A 17,119-nucleotide genomic window follows, 5' to 3' on the forward strand; every position below is an offset into this window, starting at 1 on the left:
GGTGGCTGCTGCAGGATGCCACAGCAGAGAAGTAGGGCGCAGCTTTTTACCAATATACCACATCCGACAGATCTACCAGTGTTGTCCGTCCCATATTATAGCTCGTGTAATAAATGTATCACTGCCAAATGCGTTTATAATATAATTATTTCAAATAATTAACATGATAGCTTTTTGTATTTGAAATCTAATCGCTGTCTGTTAACACAGCAGGGACTCCGTTGTCGGACAAGCTTTACTTGCCCTTCCAGATGTGTACACGCCTTTGACAATACACCGTGGGATGCGCCCTCGGTTTGTTTCTAGTCGGACAGATAAGGGACGGAAACCAAACAGCCACGTAGTGAAAGGCGAAGCTCCCAAAGAGGTGAGCGTTTATTGTCCTTATGCACCTTTGTCGAAATTGTCATTTTATAATTTACGCATGGGAGTTGTAACGTACCTGCGCGACGGAAGGCAATTCGTTTATTTATTTAAAATATTTGAGAAATCACTCTCCGACACTGGCGCTGGCGGTACTAGCTAGCGAGTTAGCAAATTTAGCTTGACAGGTCCCGTCGTAAATACATCGAGCTAACGTTAGCTGTCTCGCTCGCTAGCATTGCGAGCTAGTTTCATCCGCCTGCCCTTTAGTCTTTCTTCCTTGTCATTAGGTTTTTGCTAAAACTAGTCAGTGCATGAGGGTCAAATAACCACTTTCACATGTACGTTTGTTAATGTCTGTATGTCTTCTGAACTGGTGACCCCGGCAAATGTAGCTACACAACCCGTGAGTCAACGGTTATCAATAATAGCTTGAGTGACAGATAGCTAGCATACGATAATTATATAACTTTAAAGATGCAAGAGTTTTGAATAAAATTGCCATCACCTCTCTTTAATCAGACAAGTACATATTATTCAGTCATACTAGAGAGGGAACTTCATGCCATACCCTTTCTAAAATTCACACCGGCCCTTACCAGACGATACACATCTACAATTTGTAAGCATGCCTTGCATTTTTCCGATTTGTGTGTGCAAATGAGGCAAACATATACCAGAAGTAGCAGCAGCTGCTCTCACAATGATACTGATATTCCCCGCAATCTTATCGAAGTTAAAGCATGACAGTTGTAAGGCTTAGATTGATATATCTGTGTGCTGGTTTGATAAGTGTGTCTGCCTTATGATCAGAGTGTACAGAGTCGATAAACAACGAAATAAAAAGCGAAATATACAGCTGCCAGTTGTGGCCTGTCATATTTGTCAACAGAGATTGTTGTATCCGTTTCTCTGTCTGTTTAAGTTAAGGAATTTGCTGTTAGTTGCTATTTAAGCTATAATTAACGCAACACAATCTACTTATCTACCAAGCCAGCTCGTTAGCCCTTGACTTGAGCTTATGTTTAAATTAAAGCAGCCTGTGTTGTTGCATAACATCATTACTGTCTAAAACAGATCACTGCTGAGGAGCTACAATTTCATCTGTGATGATCTTTATGACTTGTCATTCTCCAGACAAGAGCTGTAAATTATAAACCCCATGTTAAACTTGTTGTTTTCTCTCTTTAGTGTTGTCTGTGTTCAGAAGTGTTCCTGGACACTGACATGCTCTCAGCTGGCCTGCCTCCTAAGAAGATGGCCTTGTGAGAAGTTCTCTTCAAACCCACACCAGCAGTATTGTGACTCTTCAGTTTCTAAATGGAAATGGATACTAACGGTTCAGGAGCAACTCAAATGGAAGCTAACACTTATCAAGAAGCCCGTGTTATTAAATCCAAAGAGGCTGAAGCCCATACTGTGGAAGCTGAAACACAATTGAAGCAACAAGTGGAGGAGAACACACAAAACACAAAAGGGGATATGCATAATGGTGAGTACTGATGCTGTCTCACAACATACCATAAGGGTAGGATGTCTTTGAGTATGAGGGTGTGCTGAATGTGTGCTGAAAGGAAGTCATAATGTGTTACCACACCAAGTGCCAAGCGTTTGCTGCAATGAAGTGGCAGAACTACAGTACTTGTTGAAAAAACTACCTGAACCTGAATCGGGTTTAGTTAGTTTTTTTGCCAAGTTTTGTAGCTGTGTCACTTCATTGCAGCATTATGTTTGGCACTATCTTAACCAAAATGAAAGGCCAGGTGAATATGCAAATATTGTTATGCAAAAATGTAGTTTTTTGACATACCTGTTTACAATATATGTAGCCCACCATTAGGAAAGTAATGTTGCAGTACATCATTCAAAGCAAAATCACAAGGACTTTGATTATTTGTGGACAGAGTTGAAAGAAACCTTTAGGTTGTATTAATTTTTGCATGTATAGCAAACATTTGGATTTGGATTTGGATAGGTAATGTTACACAGCCCTTTTTAAAAGTATCGTTTCATTTTGTGTTGTGTGGCCTTTTTGTAATATATTCCTACTAGAATGACTGATATTAGCTTGTTTCCAATTCTCGCTCTCTGGTCTGCAAAAAGTTCTTTTCCCTGTAGGGATATAACTGGTGTATCTCTTTTATCTAACACTTGTATCCTGACATGCATGACCTGTTTTTAGTGGCTACTGCAAGGCCTGAGGCCTTCTACTGCTCCATGTTACACGGCTCTTTGGACTAATGTGTTAAATAGCTGCGCTGAATTCTAATTAGTTATCATAATGGGGGTGCTGTGCTTATAATCTACATTGGTTAAGACTTAGGAGAATAGAAAATAGGGCAATATGAAAATTACTGAAAATATATTTTTTGAAACCTAAATATTTCTGAAAGGTTGGAGGATGGAAGTCTCTGAAAACTTGGTTTCAAATCTTATCTATTTCTCTATAACATCAAATATTCGGGCTAAATAAGCAATGATCAAAGTTTAAAGTAAGGACAATACCCTTTGGTATTATTTAGAAAATTTTAGCACCTTGACAGTGTTGATGTGGTTTGATTGTCTTGATTTGTTTGACAGTTGTGTGGCAACTTAAGTAAACCATCCTACAACTGTCAACATTAATAACTTATGGGTCACCATCTTTTTCCAGCTAAGCCCTTGGCACTTCAAACTAGACAAAGAAATACTCAAAACTTTTCAAACTTTTGAAGAAAATGTGGTTTTGATTGACCTAATCCCACACCTAAAACACGTTTTCAGTGCCTTTTAAATGTGATTGCCTTTCAAGGTGAGCCTGAATTGTGCTCCTTGCTACAAGAGCAGGTGCTGCTAAAGTGATGCTTCAGTAGCCACATGCTACATGAGTGTTTCCAGCTCTGATTTTTAACTTAAACTTTGATAGCTTGACAAAGTCGCTCAGCCAGCTTGCCAAGTGGGGTAACTTTCACTTTGCAGTCTACTTCACAAATGCTTCTCATGACTAATTGGCACATTCCTCTGGGCTTCTCTTCCTCCTTCCCTTTCAGGTCCTGTCAGTTCAGATGTGATGCCAAACGGAGACGGACTGGCAGAAGGCTTCGGTCCTGAAGGGGACACCCACATAAATGGGTCCCTGCCTCCTACAGCCCCTCCCCAGAGCACCAGCTCCCCTGTCAACTCCAAGATCCACGAGCCCTCCGCAGGTGTGGCTTCTTATCCACCCATGATGCTAGAGAAGTCTGAGGGGGCTAGTGCTGAGGTCACGGTTCACACGAGTGATTCATTGCAGTCACTCAGACTCAGTATGCCTATGCAGGAGACTGAATTGTGTAAGCATAAACTCATGTGGAGTGAATGCCCCCTCTATACCCTTACATTTAACCTCATTTTACTGTGGGATGTTTTTTTTGGCTCATGTCTGCATCCTTGTTTAACTCCCTTGTGTTGTGTATTAACTGAACAGAAGGACTCAGTGGCAGTTTGTTTTAGTTGTTTTAGTCTACCTCCTTTCTGCAACCCGTAGGCATTTGATTGCTTGGTTAGAATTTGGTGTGGGTGCTTCATTTGAAGCTCTGTTTGGACTAATTTTGGAACTAATCCAAACTAATCCAAAATTGGAACTAATCCCTCTATTATTTTATGATTTTTTCAATGTGGTATTTTATAGTCAGTCCGAGTTGCCTTGTTCACAATCATGTAATGTTATATTTTTAGGCATGGCATAAACTGTGGTGATTTTGTTTGGCTTCACCTTTTAACTCCCACACAGAACATGAACATCACTGAACCAGTTTATATCTATACAATGCATTTTCCATAGCTGATGCAGTCATACCTGAGTGATAGGCACATTTTTTATATGATCTAGGGCTCCAGACTAACTTTTCAAGTTAGACAAGTTAGTCTAAGTTTTTCATTTAGGTGCACCCAATAATACATTTCAAAGTAATTTCTTAACACATTATGTAAATTATTGTAAACAGGAATAAAAGAAATACACGTTTTTCTTCATTCAAATCATAGTACATGTAACAAGAAATTGCTGTACCTCAATTGTTTAAAAATAAACTAAATTAACAAAAATTCAGGCGCACCAGTGTGCCCAATGACAATGTTTAGTTGCACTTAGAGCCAATTTGCAAATAGAGACAGTGTTATTAAAGCACCAATTTAAATATATCGGCGTATTGTGTACTATAACACCCACTTGCTATAAATATCTTAGCAGTGGTCAGGTAAAATGGAGAATGTTTAACAGGCAACCTCGCTTTTATGCAATCATATACAACCAAGGTAATGCAAGCATTTTTAGACTGAATCAGTGATGCAGTGTCTTGTGTGTAGGAAGTGGTGTACTGTGTAAGGGAACATTTCTCCTATTCGTCTAACATACATTTCCCCTCTAGCCAATCCAAAGCCATCACTGGAGATGGAGAATGAGGAGAAGATTCGCCTGGAGGCTCGCCGGCGTCTGGAGGAGCAGCTCAAACAGTATAGAGTGCAGAGACACAAGGAGAGGGTGAGTAACTGACTGGAGTAGCCGTCAGTTTCCTTTTAACTCGTCTTCTATTAGACTTCCTCATGTTTCCTCAACCAGCTTCAGCCTTTTTCGAATGTACAATTGCTCCATTACACAATGATTTATTTAGATGTGGTATGTACAGCATTCAAGCTGTGCATCATGCTTGATGGAAAGACTTCTGCTCAGCTCACATAGGCTGCTAAATATGCTTATTTCTTGGAGAATGTAACCCAGAAGATAAATAACTTAAGAGAGGCTTCAGATTGTCAATTTTGACAAATGCGCAACAATTGGTGGAAGTTTGGCCCAGATTATATTTGTGTCTTTGTTCTTTAGCATTTTTCTCACAGCTATTTTAGGATTTAATCCATTATACAGATTTTTTCATGATAGCAGTACCGTGGTACATTTCTTTTCCATCTGTTTCTAGTCTCATCGCACCACACCCAAGAATAGGCCATTCAGCACCCTGGATCCGGAGCTCATGCTGCATCCTGAGGGTTTGCCCAGGGCCAACACTGTTGCCATGACCACGGAGTATTCCTTCCTGAGAACCAGTGTCCCCCGTGGTCCCAAACTGGGTAGCCTGGGACTTCCCCCTCCCAAGGAGAGGAAGTCCAGATCGCCTCGCCCGAGCAAGATCCACTCTTTGGCTGACTACAAGTCTCCTGAGAATGATGGTGGAGGTGGAGGTGGAGGAGGAGGTGGAGTAACAACAGCAGACAACACCATGAGCTCCCTCCAGTCCACTATCAGCTCAGTGTCCACTTTGTCTGAGGTGAGTTTGATGTCTGAAGGTAGCACCTGTGAGACAGAGGCACAGCCTGGTGCTTTGCTCCAGGTCGGGGACAATGTCTCAGAAATTGATGGCAGCGAATCAGGAACGAGGCCAGGGAATGACGGCAACGACAGTGACAGCTCGTCTTACAGCAGCGTGTCTACCAGAGGCACATATGGCATGCTCTCTGCAGCAGTGGAGAGGCAGCGAGGGCCCTACACAGTGGAAGGGAGGGAGATAGCCCCAGAGGCTTTGGGTCAGTTCCCCTCCCTGCAGGAGGTGCTGCAGGCAGCCAGTGAAGAGCAACACCTGCTGGAGCTGGAGCAGGAGAGAGAAGGGATGGCAGAGCCTCGCAGCCGAAGGGACAGTTTCTCCAGCAGGTATTTTTCATAACCAGATAAGGCAGGTTTAAAATAATGACTATTTAGGTATTGTTTTTACTGCCAAATGTAAGCAAATATTCCACAGAGATACTATTTGATGTTAGTTAATTAAAAATCATTTGAGCATTAATGTTTCCATTTGTTTCAGTGTTTCTTTGGAGAGTTCAGTGATGGGCCACGATGAAATGCTGCAGGTGTTGAAAGAGAAAATGAGACTGGAGGGTCAGCTGGAGTCTTTGTCATCTGAGGCCAATCAGGTAATGTAACATACTGATTTCTGCACTGATATTTTCCATTCCTTCTGCACAAGTCACCCATCCATACACAGTCTGTACAGGTGTGGATTAAATAACATGGAAACCATAAAAAATAAAACAATTTAGCACCAACATGTCTTCGTTATTTACAATCTAATCCAAAACTAATGTAGCATGATTTGATTCAACTACAATATCTGGTGGTAGAAGTCCACTTGAAAATATTTGGTATACAGGGCTGTACGTTAACTTTTTCAGCACATAGCACTCGTGCTACAGAGGCTGACAGTTTTTTAGCACAGGACCAGAGAGTTGTAGCACACCCTAAAAATGCCCGTCACCTGGGGTCTCTTTAGGTCGTTTCGTGTTCTCAACGCGGACAGGTTGGAAAAATCTCTTCATGTTGTTGAGTAACGTTAGCGTGCCAACCCAGCCGTATGGGACAGAGCGGGAGTAAAAGCTGCGACCGTGAGGAATTCTGGGAATTGGCGTTCAATATACAAGACATAACATTAATCATTGACCACAGTTGACTACAACTACACAGAAGGATTTTTTTTTTTCCCAAACAAGATTCCGAGCAATTTTTTTTTTTTTTGTGGCTAAATCTGCCCATAGCACCCATGCTACAGGGCAGATTAATTCTTAGCACAGGCATATTTTGATGTAGCATGTGCGACATGTATGTCGCACTGTACAGCCCTGGTATACTGATAGTTGGCTGGTGAATTGTGCTCAAACATCATATCCTGTTTATTGGTAAGTCCTAACCCAAGGACACATAGAAGTAATATTATAGCTGTGTTTGAGTAAATGTAGATAATTACAAATTATTATTAAGCATATTGCATATTTAGATTGCTTTAATGTCATAAATTCAACAATGTAATCATGCTATTTTCAACCATTTGTTGTCCAGGTATGTGTGAATTTTGTAGTAACATGGGGTTGACATTGCTGAGAGCTGCTTCCCATCTCTCATTCTGTGCTGCTTGCCACAATATAACAAATTAATTAATTAACTAGCTAACCAATTGAACAGATGGAAGTAGAAATACAGGCCTACCTCCAATAGAAACCTTTTCTTATAAATGCCTGGTACCACCTGCATTTGAGGTGATTAAAGGCCCCGCTAAGTGCTGACCACACTGTCCTGTCCTCTAGGCTCTCAAAGAGAAGACAGAGCTTCAGGCCCAGCTCGCTGCACTGAATGCTCAGCTGCAGGCCAAGAAGGAGGAGGCTCAGTTCAGCCAGGAGAAGCAGAGTACCCTCACAACCGAGGTGGGCACACTGCGGCAGAACTGCAGCAAGCTAGAGAAGGCCATGGTGGAGCTCCAGGGTAGTCTGGAGAACAAGAATGCCAGTCTGTCTTCTCTAAGCAATGACCTGAAGGTGGCTGAAGACCAATACAACAGGCTGATGGGGAAGGTGGAGGAGATGCAAAACACTGTAGCTTCGAGAGACAATACAGGTGAGTGATGGAGACCCAGAGAGCTGAGTGTAACGATAATCAATATCTCCAATTGTGTTTTGATTTATTCAGCCACCCAATATAATGTTGGAGAACACCCTGACTATTTTTATGTATTTCCACTCATGATTAAATGAGATGTTTTGGTCTTACACTTTCGCAGTTCAGGATTTGCGTCAGCAAATGGGTGGTCTTCAGAGCCAGCTTCAGCAGGTCCAGCTGGAGCGCAGCACCCTGCAGAGCCGATTGAAGACATCCCAGGCTGAAATCGACTCACTCCAGCAGGTCAGACAGTGGTACCAGCAGCAGCTAGCACTGGCACAGGAGGCAAGAGTACGACTGCAAAGCGAAATGGCCAACATGCAGGTAAGGTTGATGCAAATGTGGTTGGTTTTTACATCAAGGCTTGGAATTTGACAGACAACACTTTGTTGTTTTTTTTCCCCTCTCGCAGGCTGGACAGATGACTCAGATCGGTGTTGTGGAACATCTGAAGCTGGAGAATGTGACTCTGTCACACCAACTCACCGAGACCCAACATCGCTCCATCAAAGACAAAGAGCGCATTGCTGTTCAGCTGCAGAGCATTGAGGTATACTCTCTAACATCCTTCTCTGAATTTTACACTAAGGAAACAACCCACACATAAAGGTCATTATTCAGTCAAGGACCTTTGATAAAAGTAGGTTTTCTAAATTACCAAAACTAAAATGTATTGGGTTTATAGATATTATGTTACTCATCTGTTGAATGATATTTTTTTTTAAATCAACTAGTGTCAAACCTTTACTGTCTGTGTCTTTTAGGCTGACATGCTGACCCAGGAAGCTAATTACAAGCAGATCCAGGATGCAAAATCCATGGTGGAAGACGATCTGCAGCACAAACTGGACGAGTTTGAGGAAGAGCGAGAGCGGTTAATAAAACTGGCCAACACAGCCAGCACACTGGAAAGGGAACTAGAGCAGGTAGGCATGCCAAATGTAACATTGATTTGTTTTCCACCTTGTATAGGCAGTGAAATATTCATGGTATTCTGCTCTAAACTGCCTTTCACATACTGTCTCCCTTAGATGAGGTTGACCCTTTCCCAGAAGGACGTGCAGCTGCAGTCACTCCAGAAAGAGCATCTGGAGTTGATGCGCCAGCTGACAAGCACTCAGGAGAACCTGCACACCAAAGAGCAGTCCATCAACCAGCTAGAGGCCCGCTACCTAGAGCTGGAGGCCCAGCTGGCCGAGCTGCAGACAGAGAGCAGTGCCAAGGACGACAATATCCAGTACCTCCAGAATGAGAAGATTGTCCTGGAGGTAGCGCTGCAGGCAGCCCGGGCTGACAAGAGCCAACTTGACGAGAACGCTGAGCGGCTTGGAGAGGATGTTCTGGTGGCTTCAGATGTCTTGGATCAGCTAAGACAAGAAGTCCAGGTCAAAGCCAATCAGGTATGGAACTAGTGGGAAAGTTAAGACACCGGTGAAACAAAAGATAAAGATGTGAAAAAATAAGTGCAATTACCAGTAACTTAAAAGATTATTATATTCCAATCTTATATTCCCATCTACTTCGATAGTGACATGTTAAATTATGGTCAGTCAGTTTGTACAAAAGTTCAAGAATTGAAACCGAATCAAGTAGCATTTTGTTCTACATTTCTTCATTGACTCTTCACCAACATGAAGTGAATAACAAAGGGCCTTTGCTTTGTTACAGATTGAAACTCTTCAACAGGAAAATGGCTCCCTCAAAAAACAAGCTCAGAAATTAAAGGAGCAGTTCACGCAACAAAAGGTAAGCCCTTGCTCTTATGTAGGATCATGTACAGCTATTGTACTGGGTAAAGTTGGTAGAAGGCAGGGAGACGTGTAGACTTTGCATACATTTATAAATGTCAGGAATGTACCAGCTGGCTTGAGCTGATGCTGTCGTGGGAGGATGTATTGTAGAGCCAGATGGCTGTCGTCTCAGAAGAGTACTGGTTGACACGCCTCAGTGGATTGAGCAGTAGTGAAGGCTGCTCATTTCGCACTGACAGACTGTCATAAAGAGGGTGGAGTTTATTGACAGAATGACAGAAATGTCAATTGTATTCAGTTTCTTTCAAGACTCGAGTTTTTATAGACCCTTCAGCATTAACATTCATCTGAGTCCATCACACTGTATTGGGACTGCATCAGCAATCCATGAAAAAAAAAACTAGAAAAAGTTTGGCTGTATTATCAACAATCTGATATGTCTATCCACTGCATTTAAAGTAAATACATAAATGGTGTGTGAGGTACTGTGGTATGATTGATGAATTACTTGTTAAAAGTGTACATGATACTGAGCAACAAGTAAATGAGGAATTTGCTGTCAGTTTTGAAAATGTTTTGTCCTTTTTTGGTTTGAAGAAAAGCAAGAAAATTTAATACGCTCAATTTTTACTCAAATGCAGGCACTTCACACACATGCACAGCCATACCTGCATTCAGATCTGTAATGCAATTTGAATGTATTTCAAAGCTTACATGAAAAACAATCTGCATCACAGCTTTGTTTTGCTGGTTTCATGTAAGATTTTGTGTCAAGCTTCCTTTTGTATAATATGTGTGATACTGCCAGTAGGAACACTTTTGTTTGGAATGAAAAGCCTGTACTACAAAAATAGGGTACAGTATGTGTGTGACTTTCCTTTTTGTGAAATGTATCTCATGCTTATTCAAGCCTAAAAATGATGCAGTGTGGGATTGAAATCCTGTTGCAGCTCTCTCGCCATCTCTGTGTCTCCAGTAATTATAAAAAGTCTTTTGCCTTCTGTCTCAGTCAAGACTCCTTAAAAGGAGCGAATTCTCACTTCATTAGTCAGACACACAGTTATTGACTTTCCAGGTGATGGTGGAAGCCTACCGTCGGGATGCCAGCTCCAAAGATCAGTTGATCAGTGAGCTCAAGTCCACCAAAAAGCGTCTGTTGGCGGAGGTCAAGGACTTGAAGCAGGAGTTGCTGGCCGTTCAGGGGGAGAAGCAAAACGTGGAGCTGGAGCAGGCCCGGCTTCAGAAGGAGGTGGTCAGAGTCCAGGAGCAGATGAGCAACATGGAGGCCCATCTGCAGGCCATTCAGACAGAGAGGGATCAGCTAGAAACCCAGGTCCAGGTAATGATAAATAAATGATACATTCTTTAACAATAAAAGTAAATGTTTATGTTTTGGATGTATTTATAGCAGGTGGAAGTGAACTGTTTTAGTGTGAATCTTGTTGTAATGTCAAGTGTTTGGTTTTTCCTCCCTCTTCAGTCTCTACAGTTTGATCGAAGCCAGTTAGCAGCTGTAACAGAAGAGAACGAAGGCCTGAGGAAACAGGTGGAGCAGATGGAGGGAGAAGCCAAAAAGTGAGTCATTTGCTGCATTAGAGGTTGTGGGAGCTTGAACGATTCCCACAGTAATGACTTGGACCATGATGCATACCTCTGTTGTCAAGTGCTATTTATAAATACAAATAGAGGGCATTTCTTATATAATTCCTCATCTCCACATTGACATATGAGTCAGTACATGTGGTGCGGAAAGTACATCCACAGCATTACACTCTGTGTTATTTGTACCTGTCAATTAAATGTGATCTTAAAGATAACAGTCTGCCACATCCTCTGCTCATATTTATGTATTTATTGTCTTCTGAAAGAAACAACTTGATCTCTCCATGGAGATTTTTAATTTCTTAATGTCTTATGCATTAAATAGGGCCATCTCAGAGCAGAAGGTGCGTGTGAAACGGCTGGGGACCGATTTGACCAGCGCTCAGAAGGAGATGAAGGCCAAACACAAGGCCTATGAGAATGCTGTTGGCATCCTGAGCAGGAGGCTCCAAGAGGCTCTGACTGACAAGGAGACGGCCGAGGCAGAGCTAGTCAAACTCAAGGCCCAGGTGTCAGATGGGGGAAACAGCCAGGCCTTACAGGTACTCTATAAACCTGTTAGACCTTTACAATTCACAGCAACAACACGTAGTTTAGCAGTGTTTTATGCAGTAAGCATAAGTAAACGCATCATAGTTAGAGAAGTGTCCGCAGAGCATTTTACAGTGTGTGGGCTCTCATTCATTTACGGTTCTTAGCAACTGAAAGAAGGGTACAGTATTACCATTTTAACACCAAAATTAGCATGTATATGCAGGTTTTTTTAACATGGGTAAACCCGCTAATAATAGGCGGTTGACCCCTTTCACATTCCCAAAAAAACATGAACCCGTAGAGAGCAGCACATCATATACCTCATCAGACTAAATCCAGAAGACATGAAACTTTATTTGCGATACAATTAAATAAACGATAGAGCATAATATCAAATAATATACTTTTTCTTTATCATCACATTGTATATATTGCCTACTATAAGGTGGCAGGGATACAAGGTCTAAAACACCTGCTTTTCTGACACTGAATACGGTCAAGAGATGTTGGTCATGCCAATGTCAAGCAAAATTGAAGAATAAGTCATATTTATCATTCCCAATTCAGGTTAAAGAGTATACAGCCCATAGAACAATAAAAAGGTTTTAAAAAAACAATGATTTATAGGATAGCCTTACGTCTGTCCTTGTCCTTGACTCATATCTTTATCATATAGGCACCTTTTGACATGTGTTAAGTGTATATAGAAATACAGTGTGGTCTTATTTGTCATCCAGGAGAAGATTAAGACTCTGCAGGCTGAGCTGCAGGTTGTGACCAACAGTAAGACCATGCTAGAGAAGGAGCTGCAGGAAGTGATCACCCTCACCTCCACAGAGCTAGAGGAGTACCAGGAGAAGGTCATGGAGCTTGAGGATGAGGTGAACATTAATCATTTTTTAATCATTCAGGTTTTTGTCTTTTTGTCTAATACGAAATGACTGTTTCCTATATTTTTTAATTTGATGACATTGATCCCAACCCAGTATGAGCAGCATGTTTACACTTCTGTAATCACTCAGTCAATGTATGCTATTTACTATTAATGACATGAACTAATTTCACAGCTTCAAGAGTCTCGATGCTTTAAGAAGCGGATTCGAAAGTTAGAAGACGCCAACAAGAAGCTCGCACTTGAGCTGGAACATGAAAAAGGGAAATTGGCTGGATTAGCACAGTCCCACAATACACTGCGGGAGCATTCCAACATTTTGGAGACTGCCTTAGCTAAGAGAGAGGCAGATCTTGTCCAGCTCAACTTGCAGGTAAAAACAATTGTTTGCATCTTATAATATTGATGTATTTTTGGATTACACCTGTCAAGTGTTGTGTTTATCTGTATACAAAATTACAAAAATCTGGTTTAGAAATTGTGCACTTTTGATTTTCTTAAACACACCATTTCTTCACCTTTCATCCTTTTTTCAGGTTCAAGCTGTTCTGAAGCGTAAGGAGGAGGAGGACCAGCAAATGAAGCAGGTGGTACAAACTCTGCAGCTTGCCTTAGAAAAAGAGAAAACCAAAGTCAAGGACTTGAAAGAACAGGTAGGGGCTCTGAGCTAACCATCATCTGGTCATTTTCATTTTGCCTTTCAAATGATTCCGAAGAGCCATTTAGATATATTTGAGTATTTATTTTGAGCACAAGGCACATTAGTAAGCCTCTTTAAAATATAAGAGATAGACCGCTGAATTGTTACATGCATCAATTGTAAATTGAGCGTTTGACTCAATTTTTTGGGTTGTAATGATGTGATGTGTCCTTTAGGTGGCAGCAGCAAAGGCTGAAGCAGCCCACAATAGACGGCACTACAGGGCAGCCATGCTGGAGCTGTCAGAGATCAAGAAGGACCTGCAGGCCAAAGAGGACCTGGTGAAAGCGCTGCAGAGGGAAGCCCACAAACTACAGTACGTGCATTTGCCTGATAAAAGATTACATTGATTATTGGCACTTTAAATCTGTTATTGTGCTGCAAAATTGTTTTGTTTTGTTTTTCAAAATTAGTTTTTGTACATCCTACCACTTATTTATCATTGAATGTGTCATACCCCGCAGGGCTCAGGATGAGCAGCACACTCAGGAGGTTTCCAGGTTCCAGGAGGAGCTGTCTGAGGCCCATTCACAGCTCCAGATCCTCCAGAAACAACTGGACGAGGAACTGGCCAAGCAGCCCCTCACTAACCAAGAGGTAAGGAACAGGCATTAAAATATTTTGCTGATCATGACTTTTATTTAAACGTATTGATTCAGAGAAGCCATGGTCATCCTCTTATCCTCTGATATGATAGATAGATGGATAGAAAGATGGATAGATGGATAATTAGCCTAAATTGATTATAACACAACTTTTTGACCAGGATTTCATTCATCATGCTTTTGGTCTTCCAGTTCCAGTTCTTAAAAATCCGTTTCAGTCCATCACTTATTGTTATTGAGGACTAATTTCAGTCACACTGATGTCTAACATTGACCACTTGTTCAGGTTGAGGACCTGAAGTGGGAGCTGGAGCAGAAGCAGAGGGAGATTGAGGCTCAGAAGCAGCAGCTGGAGATGATGGAGCAGTGTCACCACAGGGAGCTGGACAACCTACAGAGAGCTCTGCAGGCAAGTATTCACTTTATTGCAAAAAATTAACACAATGCTCCCAAGTAAAGCTTACAAATCCACTAGACGTAATAAAGAAATTAAATTTAGCTGTATTCGCAAATGTGCAGGAGTACTTCAATTAAAGTAAACAGTGCTAGAGGGAGACGAAGAATTAAGTAAGCATTGTAGTTATAACTATACAGTCTTTTGTGTCATTTCCACCACATTCTCCTTTTTCCGGAGGGTTTATAACAAACAAAGATTATTTCTATGTCTCAGAACATCAAGGTGGAGCTGGAGTCAGTGCAGGAGGACCTGAGCAGCACCAGGAAGGACAAGTTCATGTTGCAGGCCAAAGTGGGCGAGCTGAGGAACAGCATGAAGACAGTCCTTCTGCAGAACCAGCAACTTAAACAGGACCTCAAACAGAGCCGCCTAAGGAAGGTAAGGAACCTTATTTTTCTATGTGAAAACTTGTTTTATTCTGTGACAGTTTGAGTGTTTAGTCAAACGATTTGCAGCCACAGCACCTTTAATTTTCTGAAAAACCAAGAAATATTTGTAGCAAATTAAATGGTATTTACATTTGCTTTTTGACATCATTTACACCAGTATATCTAATGAGCCAGTATTAGCCTATAACCTTGGCCTACTCATAAGAGTTTAATGTTAAGTTGCTCTTTAATTGTCTTCTTTAGCATGAAAGCATTTTGAAAATTAGAATATTTAACATTACAAAAAAATATAGTAAACACATTGTAACTGAAGTAACAAAAAATAGTATTTCAGTATTTTTTCATTTTTACATGGAAAGCAGTGAGTACTGCTGTGTACAGCTTGGGTGTACCCGTTAATTTCTGAGTAATGCTTACAGAGCCACCACCCTCTCTTTAGAAAGATTTAAAGGCTAGTGTAAATTTAATGCCAAATAGGAAATGCCTGCTACAGATAAATGACTAAATCCATCCATGTAATTATGATTTGTTTGGAGCAGCAGCGCATGGAGCTGAAGAGTGAGGGGAACCCATCCAACCCAGTGACGCCAGTTAAGATCCCAGACTGCCCAGTGCCTGCCACCCTGTTGGATGAGTTGCTGAAACCATCAACTTCTGTCAATAAAGAGCCTCTCAACAACCTGCACAACTGTCTGCGGCAGCTCAAGTATGCCTATTGTTCTAACCACGTGACTTGGTTACATTATTGACATGTCTACATGAGGCATTTTGTTGCAACTATCCAAAGAATACCAGAATAAATGTAATGCTTTGCTTGTTTTTCTCAGGGAGGAGATGGACAGCCTCCAGAGGCAGATGGAGGAACACACAGTAACAGTACATGAGTCGATGAGCTCATTGACAAACACAGAGGAGGAACTGGCTCAACTGGATCTTCAGAACAACATCTCCAAATCATCAACGCCGCTCGACAACATGGTGGTGGAAAATAACAATGAAGCAGAACAGCAGCAATCATAACAGAAGAACTTTTCTCAGGCCAATAGAGGGAGAGTGGAGTTTTATCCACAAAGGCACTTTTCAGCCCCTTATTCCCTGTATCTTTTCTTAACAATTGCTGCCAACATTTGGCATTTTCCCATCAGCACAGAAGTGCTTTCACAGAGTAATACTTTGTATACCATGGCTTTATTCTTTCCTCTTTATTTGATGGTTGTTTATATTTTTTGTTATGCTATTGTCACATTTATTTATTTTGAGTTAAGGAATTACAACTTATCTGACAGCCTCTCCAAGGGCCCCAACCCCTTCACCCCCCTCAGTTGTTATAGATACAAATATTGTCTAGTTGTTGATCTGTTGGGCCAATTTTCCCCATTTGAGTCAGCAGTTTTCCTCACTAAAAAGGATTTAGTCATGCTCCTCCTCGTAATATGAAATCAGTGGCTTTGATGCTGCTTAATAATGGCTGACATTATTTCAAAAAGTGTTTTTGGTGACAGAAACGAACCAGGCTGGCTATGAACTGTTCTTCCATTTCTTTGTGCCTGTGTATGAGTGAAGTTGCTCATCTATGATTTAACTGGCGTGGTTACACATTCACATGGTTTCCAAGCAGTTATTGATGAATCATCATCACTCCTTTTCATGAAGTTAAAAGTCATGCACAATTGTGGTCAGTTTCTTTTGTATTGCCTTGTTAAAATGCAGTGTTTTCTTACATTTGTTGTAACCATATCACCTTGGGTTCTAAAACTCTAAAAACATTAATCTCAGTTATGTATGGAGGTGTTTTGTCTAGCATGGACTGCAGTAATTTGTACTCAAAAAAAGCCTTAAGCAATCTTTAATATGCTGTAAAGGACTAAGGTGGTGTGAATGAACGTATTATACTTAGGGTGTGTGCAAGATGTAATGTTATATTGTATATGTGTGCAAATCCTTACTGAAGAATGGTTTATTGTAAAATAAGTGGGTCACATCAACTGACATCGCACACTAGATGATCAACACTGACTGAGAGAGAAAGTTGTAAGATGAAGCCGAGATGTTACTTCTTCTAACAGCAGGTGCAATCAGATGTGTTCACTCTGTTACATTCGGTACATACTGTATTTACAAAAAATGACTACCCCAGAATCAGATGTTCTATTTGTTTTATGGCTGTTTCATGGGTAAGGGGAATAGTTAATTGTTTCCAGAGGTTAATATATAAAAACACTTCCTTTTTGTATGATTGTAAAGTCGTCATGATTATTTAATAGTGGAACGAAGATGAAATGCAAGACATCAAACCATAAATCAGAGCAGATGGTTATTGTGATGCACTAACATGTCAGTGTAGAGGGGTCGTTGGGTGGTACAGTAGCTTTCTGCATGCAACTGTGCGGC

The 17,119-nt window shown here is 41.1% G+C and overlaps 1 protein-coding gene across 2 annotated transcripts; it reads left to right on the forward strand.

The window, feature by feature from the left end:
* The first annotated feature begins 312 nt into the window (after positions 1-312).
* On the forward strand, positions 313-16,959 carry golga3 (golgin A3). 2 transcript variants are annotated; one of them, XM_084360424.1, is made up of 24 exons: positions 313-367; positions 1,555-1,855; positions 3,393-3,674; positions 4,752-4,864; positions 5,298-6,025; positions 6,177-6,285; positions 7,450-7,756; positions 7,920-8,122; positions 8,211-8,348; positions 8,563-8,724; positions 8,830-9,198; positions 9,467-9,544; positions 10,625-10,888; positions 11,030-11,124; positions 11,477-11,693; positions 12,423-12,566; positions 12,753-12,950; positions 13,114-13,230; positions 13,454-13,593; positions 13,742-13,874; positions 14,169-14,291; positions 14,553-14,717; positions 15,268-15,434; positions 15,556-16,959. In XM_084360424.1, the coding sequence occupies exons 2-24, from the start codon at positions 1,684-1,686 to the stop codon at positions 15,746-15,748; spliced, it is 4,617 nt and encodes a 1,538-aa protein (XP_084216550.1). In that variant the 5' UTR covers positions 313-367; positions 1,555-1,683; the 3' UTR covers positions 15,749-16,959. The 2 variants fall into 2 exon arrangements, with proteins under 2 accessions (XP_084216550.1, XP_084216551.1); XM_084360425.1 differs by having other exon boundaries at positions 3,393-3,548.
* Positions 16,960-17,119: the final 160 nt, after the last annotated feature.

Source organism: Pagrus pagrus (genome assembly GCF_965226575.1).
Source record: "Pagrus pagrus genome assembly, chromosome: 8".
Classification (NCBI taxonomy): Eukaryota; Metazoa; Chordata; class Actinopteri; order Spariformes; family Sparidae; genus Pagrus; species Pagrus pagrus.

Excerpts from the sequence above, each read along its gene's own strand:
- golga3 (XM_084360424.1), top strand. The coding sequence starts at position 1,684 with ATGGAAATGGATACTAACGGTTCAGGAGCAACTCAAATGGAAGCTAAC. Across the intron at positions 3,675-4,751 it reads TATGCAGGAGACTGAATTGT|CCAATCCAAAGCCATCACTG; the intron begins GTAAGCATAAAC and ends TTTCCCCTCTAG. Across the intron at positions 14,292-14,552 it reads ACCTACAGAGAGCTCTGCAG|AACATCAAGGTGGAGCTGGA; the intron begins GCAAGTATTCAC and ends TCTATGTCTCAG.